The following is a 12,276-nucleotide window of genomic DNA, read 5'->3' as shown; positions in this document are numbered from 1 at the left end:
CTTGACTATTTAAAAAAAAAATATATTGTGTGTAGTTTTAAATAAATTGCACAAACAGCTTTTATTGCGTTTTTATAGATTTTTAAGGAGAATAGGTAAACTTTTTAAATGTTTAGTCTAATAAAGTACCTTTCAAGTACGATTTTTATTGTACAAGTATAATTATTAGAACTAAAAGAACTTAGAATTCTAATTATGTAAACATGGCCAAAGATACATACACTTATTACTACTACTAGTTATGATTAAAAACCAAACTCTATAAACGCCCTATATCAGATAGTTTGTAGTTATTTTATTTGAACATTAGGGGTTGATTAAATAAATAATTTAACATGAAACTAAATTATTAAGTTCTCATTTATATTTACGTTACAAATGTAAGTTTCATGCAAAAATATCACAAATTAAGTTGTGCACAAGATCGAATCAAATATATCGAATCATATCATACTGTTGGCAATTTATTTTTAAATAAATTAGTTTAAATTAGTAAATTCTAGTTTTTATTAAGATTTATAACTAAAATACAATTCAGAAAATATATACAAGTTGATGGCAATTAAATACAACAATATATAAAGAATAGAATGAAAGAAAACAAATAGAATATTAAAATGTATTTACTAAAAAATTTACGGGTTACCCCAGACAGTTTTAATTATTTTATAACTGGTTAGATTTCCAAACATATTTAGGCATGATTGACACTGAAAACCTTTCACCCGAATGTATCATTATATGCTTATTAAGACATCCGAATTGTGAAAATGTCTTTTTACATATCTAACATTGAAAAGACCTCTTACCAGTATGTGAGTTTTTGTGTATATTTAGATTTCTAGAATGATAAAATGTCTTCTTACAAATCTCACATTGATAATGTTTTTAGCATGTATGTGTCCTTATGTGGTAATTTAGTTGTCCAAATTGTGAAAATGTCTTCTTACATGTCTCACTTTGAAAAGGTTTTTCGCCTGTATGCGTCCTATTGTGCTTATTTAGATTTCCAGATTGTGAAAATGTCTTCTTACATACATCACATTGAAAAGGTTTCTAACCAGTATGTGTCATTTTGTGCATATTTAGATTTACAGGTTGTGAAAATATCTTCTTACATACATCACATTGAAAAGGTTTCTCACCAGTATGTGTCATTTTGTGTGTTTTAAGATGTGTTAGTTGTGAAAATGGCATCTTGCATATCTCGCATTGAAAAGGTTTCTCACCAGTATGTGTCATTTTGTGCCTATTTAGATCTACAGATTTTGAAAATGTCTTCTTGCAAACATCACATTGAAAAGGCCTCTCACCAGTGTGTGTTATTTTGTGCCTATTTAGATCTCCAGATTTCGAAAATTTCTTCTTACATATCTCACATTGAAAAGGCCTCTCACCAGTATGTGTTGTTTTGTGCATATTTAGATTTACAGGTTGTGAAAATATCTTCTTGCATACATCACATTGAAAAGGCCTCTGACCAGTATGTGTCATTTTGTGCTTATTTAAATTTCCACAAAGTAAAAATGTCTTCTTACATGTCTCACATTGAAAAGGTTTTTCGCCTGTATGCGTCCTATTGTGCTTATTTAGATTTCCAGAATGTGAAAATGTCTTCTTACACGTGTCACATTGAAAGGGTTTCTCACCTGTGTGCGTTCTTTTATGCATTTTCAGATTTTCAGATCGTGAAAATGATTTCTTGCATACATCACATTGAAAAGGCCTCTCACCAGTATGTGTCATTTTGTGTGTTTTAAGATGTCCAGAAAGTGAAAATGTCTTCTTACATATCTCACATTGAAAATGTTTCTCGCCCGTGTGTGCCATTGTGTGATATTTAAGATGTTGTAATAGTGAAAATGTCTTCTTGCATATATCGCATTGAAAAGGCCTCTCGCCATTATGTGTCCTTGTGTGCCTATTTAGTTGTCCAGATTGTGAAAATGACATCTTACATATCATACATTGAAAAGGCTTCTCACCTGTATGTGTCCTATAGTGCGTACTTAGATTTCCAGAATGTGAAAATCTCTTCTTGCATATCTCACATTGAAAAGGTTTTTCGCCTGTGTGCGTCCTTTCGTGAATTTTCAGAGTATCAGATCGTGAAAATGATTTCTTGCATATTTCACATTGAAAAGGCCCTTCCTTGCCAGTATGTGTCCTAATGTGAGTTTTAAGAGTTTCAAATCGTGAAAATGATTTTTTACATGTCTCACATTGAAAAGCTCTCTTGCCTGTTTGTGGCTTTCTGTGTTTATTTAAATCCACAGATGGACATGTTTTCAATCCTAATTCACAATCAAATGGTTTCTCGGCTGTGTGTTTCATATTGCACTTTTTAATTGATCTGGATGGAAATTCTTCAGTTTGAATTTGATTGTATTTCATATTTCTAATGAGTGTAGTACTAAACAAAATAATTATACAAACATTATGTTAATAACTTAATATTAGTACATCTTTTCTATTTTTATACAATTCTTACTTTGTGTAACGAGGATGCACATCTTCGTCCTTGATAACTGCTAAATCTTGGTTTTCTCCAATTTCTATCTCAGGCTCAAAAAAACAATCATTATCGATTTCATCGACCTCCTGTTTAGTAACAGCCACGGTGTTTGGTTTTCTAACTGATGTGTCTTTATTTTTAATACTTGTATCGATGTCTGATGCAACAAAACTTAAAGAAATAAATTTAAAAAATCATATAACAACATTCCTAAAATGTATAGTAGGTAATGATAATTACAAATGTGTAGATTAGGATATACTCGTTAAAATGTAATCTTAAGAACTTCTTTTAATACATATACCCAATTATTAAACAAATTTAAATTTTAAATACTATATATATATCAGATAATAATACAGAATAATACAAAAATACAGAGCATATACCTAAAAAAATACAACTTTTTAGATCATAAACTAAATTTAACGGTTTTGTTTTAAGCAAAAAGAAGAAGAAATTTTTTTTTAAAAAAACTGAGTTCATTTTACACGATCAACTGATTTTTAGTATATATTTTTTTTTTAATTTCTTAAAATGTACAAATACAAACAATAAAAAAAGGTGTCAGTATAAAAACAAAAAACAAAACACTTTTTACGATTATGGCCAAAACAATAGAAAAAAAAATCTTAAAAAATTGAGAACATTTATTCTCATCGTAACAGACATGCTGTGGAATTTTCAAAATAATCGGTAGAATTTGGTCCAAACATTTGTTTCTATTTTGATTTTTTACCAACATAATTGAGTGTTAGTTTTTTTGTTTTGTGATTATCAAAATGACGACAATAAAATTGTACTTACGCAGTAGAAAGAGTATTCGCATATTCACCCTTGATTAGTGCTATATCTTGATTTTCTTCAATTTGTATTGTAGATTTGAAATAACATTCATTATCGACTTCATCAACCTCCCATTTATTTACAGACATTGTGTTTGGTTTGCTATCAATAAAAATTAACCTTTGTAGAGTTATAAGTTTATATATTTTTGTATCTCCCAAAATGTATTTTTGAAGTTTGGGTTGATGTAAATACTTATTATTTTATCATTACATGCCAAGTTATTTTGGGCATAAACTACTAAATAATATTATATCCAAGCATTTATTATTATATTTATATTATTATATTACATTATTAAGAACCATTTATCTAAAGTAAGTATTCCGCAAAGGAATTAAAACCGGGTTTATTGTTTTCTGATTATGTAAACGATGATCAAAAACATGGACTTACCTAGTTGAAAGAGTGTCCACATATTCGTCTTTTACAACAGCTAAATCTTGATTTTCTTCAATTTTTATCTCAGTCACAAAAAAATAATCATTATTGATTTCATCGACCTCCTGTTTAATTACAACCACGGTGTTTGTTTTTCTAACTGGTGTTTCTTTATTATTAATACTCGTTGTATCGAAATCTGATCTAACAAAACTTAAAGAAACAAGTAAAACATATTATATAACAATGTTCTTAACATTTATTAATAGTAGGTAATGATAAACACAAAGATTTAGATTAGGATTTACTCATTGAGATGTATTTATAAAGAAATCCAATTTCTCTAATCTAAAGAACTTCTTTTTGTTTAAAAACTTTTTTTAGAGATCTCAATATTAATTACACACTTTATGTAGAATTTTTTTAGATACCTGAAAACATATTATACTAATTCAAAACATTTGGGCGACAAAAAGTTCTGATAAAAAACTATGTTTTAATGGTTTTAATTAGTTTTTTTGTTTTGTGATTATCAAAATGATAACAGTACTTGTAGGTATCGCTTCAATAAAACCTAAAAAAAATGTACTTATATATAAGAATTTCATCACTGAGAAATTCATAAGAAATGTATAAGAATATTAGAATCTATCAATGAAAATTATCAAAAACCAATTGACAGCTATTTTCACTTTATTTTCAAAGTTGTAATTGTTAAATTTATACGAAATCATTTAAATTTCTTTTAAGTGCTTGAGAAAAACTAAGACTGATGTAGTCATCAGTTTAAACTAAAACAAATATAACAATTAAAAATTATTTTTAAAAGAAAAAAATACAATATTTCAATTATTCTTTAAGTATTTTAATGACATACGTTAAGTGGATCACCCCGTATATAGTGGTTTTTTTCTTTTGTGATTATTAAAATGATGATAGTAAAATTGCACTTACTCTGTAGAAAGAGTATTCAAATATTCATCCTTAATAAGTGCTATACCTTGATTTTCTTCAATTTGTATCGTAGATTTGAAATAACAATCATTATCAATATCGTCGACCTCCCATTTATTTACAGACATGGTGTTTGGTTTGCTAAAATTAAAAATCAAATTTGTAGAGGAGTAATGAGGTTATATTTTGTTGACTCTTAAAATATATTATCAAAGTTTAAGTTGAAGGAGAAATTTGTTATATTAATAATGATGTTTATGACTTATGTCACAACAGCTAACAAATAGACTTACTCAATAGACAGCAGTTCTGGAATTGAATTTGTGGAAATTGAAATGTTGTTAACGTCAGTTTTTTCCATTTTTAATACTTGTCGTGTCGTAGTTTGATTCAACAAAACTAAAAAAAATAAAATGAACAATTTATTACATCTAAAGTAATGACAAACAATAAAATTGCGATAATTCACTGAAAAGAATGTATGTAGAAATAAATCAAATACTCCTAATCTACAAAACAACAAATTTCTCTTTTCCACGCATGATTATTAGAAAAAATTGGACATTTAAATGATTTAAATTTAAGACAATCAGCTCATAATTAAAATTGCGATAGAAATTAGACTTACCCAGTGGAAAGAGGTTCCATATGTTTATCCATAATGACTGGTAAATCTAGATTTCTATCTTGCCTTCGAAATATTAGTTTTATATTACTTCAAATTAATCTTCGTCACGCTGTTTGAATTGCTAATAACAAAAATGTAAATACTGAGGTTATGTTTGGTATATAAGAACACATTTATATACTTTTAAAATTATAGTGATAAGTGTGTAAAAGGATATAATGAATGATTAAATAAACTTAAACAGTAGAAAGCTGCTCTAGATTTTATAATATTAACTGCTTCTGAGTTTAGTTTCTTCATACTTATTATTAGTTATATCGTTTTAACAAAAACAAAAAGCAAGTTAAATTATACAAGGATTTATTCATTGAGAAGTACGTGGAAAATAATTAGAATCTATCAATGTAATAATGTAGTCTATAATATATGATGTAACCCTATTTTTTTACTGGTTATAAGAGTTACACAAATTGTTTTTAAATTTAAAACACATTTTTTACACTATATTTCATAAAAAATAATAAATAACCATAATGTTCTAGCATAATTTTATAGTTATCTACTTTTTTTTGTATTTAAATGTATGTATAACAACTAATATATGTACACAAAACCATGTTAAAAACCGTAAATAAGAACCGTTAACATAAGGATAAAAAAAAAAATTTATTTAAAATCAAAATGTCTAATTAAAAGTTTGGAATAAAACAAAGTAACATAATTTGCATACAACATAATTATCAGATCGTGTGCATTTGTACTTGCGGAACTAAATAGCCATACTTAATCCAACGATAATTAAACCTAGATAAGAACAGCTACCCATAATAACACTCTTTCCTCTGCAAACGAATAAAAAATACTTAATCAAATTATATAAAATATGATGGAAATGTCCAATAACAGCTTAAGTGATCCCAATTCGAGCAGTTTATCATAATTAGGTGATTTTTATTCAGCACAAATATTTAATAATCGTATAGCGATGCGCACAATATTAAAAATCAAATTGCCATTTATTTGTATTAAGTCTGCGCAGAACTTACTATCAATATTAAAATATAATAAAGTACTTACGTTTAGCAGCTCATTCGATAGTTCAACATAGTAAATACTAAACACGAGAAATAATACATAACAAAATATTATTTTGTGAGTAAAGTATACGGGTTTACATCAGCTATTATGTGAAGGAAAAATAAAAATGTGCAAAAGACCTGACGAATGCAGTTTTTCTGACAACTGAAAATGTATGATAAAAACCAGCATTAAAGATAATATGGCTGCCCAACGGGAAACGACCAATATCGTTCATGGCAGAAAAATGGCCACTAAAGTACTCATAGTAAATCAGACAATCATGTGGCACTGTCTGGTAGTTTAATTTTGCAACTATCAAATCATTTAAACGTATTAGCGCGTCAATTTCAAATTAGGATCATGTAATAATATTTTTAAATGATTTTTTTTTAAATTATATTTTGACATTTTATATTATATTAATCATCGAAAGTTATACTTTTTGTTATCAAATTGTTCTACTGTAATACTATATATAGTACTATATTTAGAATACCTATTATTGAATTTTCATTATTAAAATGATAAAATGCCACTTTTATTCTTTTATTTATATGCAAAATCAAGATACAAATTGTGTTAACTGGTTTTGACTTGATGTAAACATGCACATTTAAAATAGTAAGTGCAACAAATAAATAATGTATTTATAAATTATAAGTAAATAAAAATTATGCTTACCATAATTTTGAATTTTTATTATTTCATACTGACTAAAATAAATTCGGGAAGTAAAATTATTTCCGTTAAAATAATATGCAATAACAATACAATAACCCAATTTACTTAACTGCCATCATCATATTTAAGAAAAACTCCATTGCTCTCTTTGTCATACTTATATGCTACAATTCAATGTTGAAAAATCATAAATTTAATAATATTACTCAATCTAAAATAAATTGTATTATTTATAAACTTAGTTTTCGAACATTAAATTTGTGTCTAATCAAACTAATATTCTTTTTTGTTTAACTTACCTTATAAGTTGTGGACAGCAAATCGTGTTACAGGTATACATATTAATAATATTCCATTCAATCCATAATAATTAATAAAAATAAAGTTATAAAAACCATAACTAATGTAGAAAATACATTTTAAAACAATATCAAGTTAGGTTGGACGATGATGATTTGCAAAATTAATTCGTCAATTATAGCTAAAAAATAACTAAAACAAATACACGAGAAAAACAAAAAAAAAATTATAAAAATCAAGATTCTTAAGTGCAAAATAGTAACATTAAGTCTAGGCAAATGTTATAGGCAAATGATTTATCGCAGACAGTACATTTGTGTGGTTTCTCACCAGTGTGAACAAATACATGTTTCTTAACATGTTAGGTTTTTTGTGCATTTCTCTAATAAAATAACAATCAACACATCCAAGATATATTGTAATATAAAAACTCAAAATTAAAAAAAAAAACTTACAAACCAAAAGAATCGTTCTTTATTTTATTTTAAATAATTTTTGAAATAGAGGATCTGAAAAAAAAAACAAATAACAGCTAACGCCGAACCCGTTAATTTTTTTTAGATTAAAAGTAATAATACTTTAAAAGGTTTGTTTGAAAATAGTAATCCTTGTTTAAGAAAAAAATAATCATTTTATTTTAGTGTGATTTGTAGACAAATTATTATGTTTTATTAATTTAACTGAAAAAAAATATTTGCAATATTTTTTATCAAATAAATTAGAGGCCTCATTGTATAATGTTAATAATTCAGTTGGAATTTCATTTAAAAAAAAAATTTAGTAACGTAACTTGTTAAGCCATCATATTTTTTAATAAAGGCTATTAAAAAAAAAAAAATGTAAATTGTTTGCAGTTGGAATTTCATTGAAAACAAATAGTTAGTAACGTATATTGGTTGCAATTTCTTAACTCTTATGTAACCGGGTCAAACTATACTAAATTTTAAATCAAATTTGGGTAATTTTTAAAATACATTTTAAAATGGCCACACAAAAGTGATTAAAAGCAGTTTTTTATTAAACCTTATGTTTAATTTTACCACGCATGTAGCAATGTAAATAAGTAATAACATATATCTGTAGGATATTCTACAAACAATATAATATTATATCGTAAGAAGAATATTTTTTGCAGTTTTGCACTGTGAAAAATTATGATAAATGAGTTTATGCAGATGACGCATACTTAAAATAGTACAACAAACATAAGATGTTCGAAAAATCAAAGTTTTACTTGATTTTTATCAAGTTACAAGCTGTCTGGACCCGGCGAGATTTAGTCTGCCGGGGCTGAGTAAAATCATTCCCAATCCCACATTCCCTTCCCCACCCCTAATCTCTAATTTCTTATCTCTTATCAGATAACAATGGCGTGACAGCGTTTTTGTGACACTTTTTACAGTTATTATGTCCTCTTCTTACTCAAGGGTCCCAGTCTCAGTCCCAGATCCCGTTTCAACAGTTAAAATCATCCCCAGAATCGTGGCACATAGAATCGGCCTGTTCCTTTAATCATCACCTATCATTTGCTCGAGTAACCGTGGTTACCATGGTTACATACCAAGTGTTTATTTTGGGTTACCGTGGTTACAAACAAAATATTTCGCATTTAAAGTACAAAGTTCGTGTTTGAGGCCATACGGTGGAATTTTCGGAAAGTAAGAATTCATTTTTATATATGTATAGATAAGCTTCCATGTAAGGTAACCTAATAGATAAACTAATAGGTAATATATATCTTTGTAGTTTTGAACTTAAATGCTTATACAATACAGCGTGATCCATTTGATGTAGGTCACTCGTTTTCTTGGAAACTATAGATATTTTGAAAACAATTTGTTTCCCATACTTGTAGATAGATTTTTTTCAATATTTAATAAAGGTTTACATTCTTCCCTTATTATTAAAAAATGTTTGGATTTAGTTTTTTTTTTTCCAAATAGGATCGTGTTTTTTTTAATTCCATAATACCTAAACAAATTTTAAATAATGGTAGCATTAGATTTTTTATACTTTGTCAATCAATTCGTTTGCATGACTTTGCGAAGATTTAAATTTAATATCAATATTTTTCGGTTTTTGCCACAGTAGCACAGCAATTTCCCATTAAAAAAAATAATGACCCCAATTGATAACCTTGTCATCGTTACCGTATTTGAACCGCTAATTTATCATAGCTAGTCTTTGGGTTAGAAATATAATAGTACAAAATAATACAAAATAACAGTTGTGACTTAAATGATTAAAGTTAAGCTTGGACAAACAATGTAAATCCCTTATAGTTGGCAAAATAAAAATTTGTAAACTGTAATACAACAACGGTAAATATTTTTATCATTATGAGGAAAACGGTGAATACCTATAAAATATAAATTTATATATTTTATAATTTCTTATCATAGAAAAAAACCTAAAAATCGAACGTCTTGCTGCCGGTGGGTTGGTTAAGCCCGTCGAGTATTGTAAATATGTTTCAACTAGGTATAAAATAAAAAGAAACCAGCTATGTTAACAAAATCGCACAGACAAGCCTGCTAAGTACACCTAGATTTTGTGCCGTGACGATTTGTACGGTAACACTAATATGTTAAAAGAAAAATTGTATGTCCCACGACAGAGAATTGTATAAAATGTATATAATTTATTTTTTTCAAAATATTCATATTTCTATATTATACACAAATAACTTGCACGACCGATGCTTCAGTGTAGCGTCATTCGTGCTACGATTTCTGTATTCTTTGGGCTAATATAATTAAATTGTTTACAATTGTGTAGAGACTTTTTGTTTAAAAAAACTGACAGTTTTGTGTCTTCAACTAGCAAAAACTAGTTATGAACATTTTTGTAGCTTATAGCATTAAAACGTTATAGATTGTGGAACACTTGTATACGCAAAAAATGATACCCACACCGAGTGTTTCGAAATCGAGAGAAACCACCAAAAAAAGTACATATTTTCCCACTGATTTCTGAATTGACTGTTATTTATACAATCAATTAGAGAGAATCAGCAGTCAACCGAGAATTGAATAATTATGACGACAAATTGATATAAACAAACGAACAACCCTAATCGTATTCACCCTGACAATAATAATACATTTTTAAAAACATTATAATTGTTAGGTTCGATATATGCATTGACATAATATATTTTTTTTCATTTGCCGTTTTCAATATCCATTAAAGTTATTAAAATATTATACGTTAATAACGTGTAAAAATTACATAGATACAATGATTTTTATGTAAACCACGTCTGTAATTTGTACAAATTTATGTATTATATTTTATTTTGTAGATAAACCATTTTAAAACCAACGATTCGTTTTGAAACTGTGGATTCAAAATAATTGTTCAATTTGCACTTTTTAGAATGCCCTGTTTTTCTTTAATAAAAAAATTCTGCGGTATGTTCGAGAATTTGGTGAAATTTAGATTTAAGGTTATTGTAAGAAAGGGTTACCACAAAGTTACAGGGAGTTAAAGTTAAAAATGAATAACTGTTGAACTTTGTTTAGGGTTTTCCTGATTTTAAGGATTAAGGGTTAATTTTTTTAACATTGTAGTAAATGTCACATTTTATACTTATAATAAATGGATGTGACATGATGTATTTGCTTTTTCAAAGAAAATTAGTGTGAATAAATAAACATTTGATTCAGTGTACATAATTATTGTCCACGATTTGGTTTTTTTTTTTTTTGCATAAATGTCAACACTTGATTACATTGTTACAAATATTGTAATGCGTACTGTGTCTGAATTAGAAATGCTTAAACAGAGAAAATCTTAAATTAACCGTTTTGACTGTAATTCTTAAGAAATATTTTTAATTTTGCATTTCTAACTTAAAAATCACGTCGTGGGTCACTTGTATACACAGAACTCGTTGAACACGCATTTTGCTGAAAAGAGAATATTAGTCATAACACAAATATCAAATTTAAAGACAACGGATATAAGTCATACGATTTGGTTCATGCAAAAAGGGTCCTTAACGCCATTTCTGGGAAAAAACAAGTTAACCGCGGATTTTTACTGTTAGGGGGTAGTTTCAACGGTTTACGCTAGAAAGGACCTTATTCAGACATTCCATGATCTGGTAAACGGCTTGTTCATTTTCCGATTGATGCATGAAGGGGCCTTATTCCTGGACTAAGGTCCCTTTTCACACCAATTTACTATATTTCCATTTTGCATTTTTCACATGTGCATGTGAACACTAAAAAAAAAATCATTAAAAAATCTTAAATTCAAAAAGAACTAGGAAGTTTTTTTTAATTTACTCAAAATTAAATAAAAGTGATTAGGACCCTTTTGCATGAGCTAAATCATATATTTTATGGTACGCAAAATTATCGGCTGAGTATTTACTCGTGATTTTATTTTAAATGAAAATATATTTTTTTAAATGGATATTTAAATAATACCTTTAGCAGATTTAAATAAATATATAGGAACATCTGTGTGACAAAAACCTAAAATAGGATGATTGTACTCGAGAATATTGTCAACTTATTAAAATATACGAAATCAGCAAAAAACACAGTTTTCCGGCATTGAAAGAAAAACTGTAGTGCCGAATTTTTTCTTCGTTTAATATATTATAGACACATATGAGTTCTAACTACTGACAAAATTGCAACCTAAAGGTCTGAAAGTTACGGCTAAAAACCTCAGAAAACCAATAAATACCAACTATGCCACTATACCCCGACCCCATTATGGTCCGTCCCTACTTAGCCGCGATCCCACTGTACTGACTTTTTAATATTGTAATATTGTAAATACATCTGCTACCGTTTAGAATATAATTAATTTTTAACTGTATAAGCCATCAGTGCTCAATCGTTTCTAATGTGTATTTTCGCTGAGCTTTCGATAA

At 27.5% G+C, this 12,276-nt stretch overlaps 2 protein-coding genes across 2 annotated transcripts; both read right to left on the bottom strand.

The window, feature by feature from the left end:
• Positions 1-1,056: 1,056 nt before the first annotated feature.
• LOC126837426 (zinc finger protein 726-like) lies at positions 1,057-2,407 on the bottom strand. The gene has a single exon (XM_050571330.1). It carries the CDS (start codon positions 2,392-2,394, stop codon positions 1,057-1,059), a length of 1,338 nt encoding a protein of 445 aa, XP_050427287.1. The 5' UTR covers positions 2,395-2,407.
• An 80-nt stretch (positions 2,408-2,487) lies between these two features.
• On the bottom strand, positions 2,488-4,824 carry LOC126837425 (uncharacterized). Its single transcript, XM_050571328.1, has 4 exons — positions 4,697-4,824; positions 3,758-3,955; positions 3,323-3,463; positions 2,488-2,686 (listed from the first exon to the last, which is right to left on the bottom strand). Exons 1-4 carry the CDS (start codon positions 4,822-4,824, stop codon positions 2,488-2,490), a joined length of 666 nt encoding a protein of 221 aa, XP_050427285.1.
• Between the last annotated feature and the right edge of the window lie 7,452 nt (positions 4,825-12,276).

Source organism: Adelges cooleyi, unplaced genomic scaffold (assembly GCF_023614345.1).
Source record: "Adelges cooleyi isolate 19-005CV unplaced genomic scaffold, UGA_ACOO_1.1 ACOO_flye_CR_arks_rails_tigmint_CR_PRNA_249, whole genome shotgun sequence".
Classification (NCBI taxonomy): Eukaryota; Metazoa; Arthropoda; class Insecta; order Hemiptera; family Adelgidae; genus Adelges; species Adelges cooleyi.
The sequence above is the reverse complement of the archived record's forward strand: the minus strand, read 5'-3'. Positions and strand labels throughout refer to the sequence as shown.

Coding starts and splice junctions, on each gene's coding strand:
- LOC126837425 (XM_050571328.1), bottom strand. CDS start 4,824: ATGTCTGTAAATAAATGGGAGGTCGACGATATTGATAATGATTGTTAT. Junction 3,956..4,696: donor TTGAATACTCTTTCTACAGA/GTAAGTGCAATT, acceptor TGTTTCTTTAAG/TTTTGTTAGATCAGATTTCG. Junction 2,687..3,322: donor GCGAATACTCTTTCTACTGC/GTAAGTACAATT, acceptor TATTTCTTTAAG/TTTTGTTGCATCAGACATCG.
- LOC126837426 (XM_050571330.1), bottom strand. CDS start 2,394: ATGAAATACAATCAAATTCAAACTGAAGAATTTCCATCCAGATCAATT.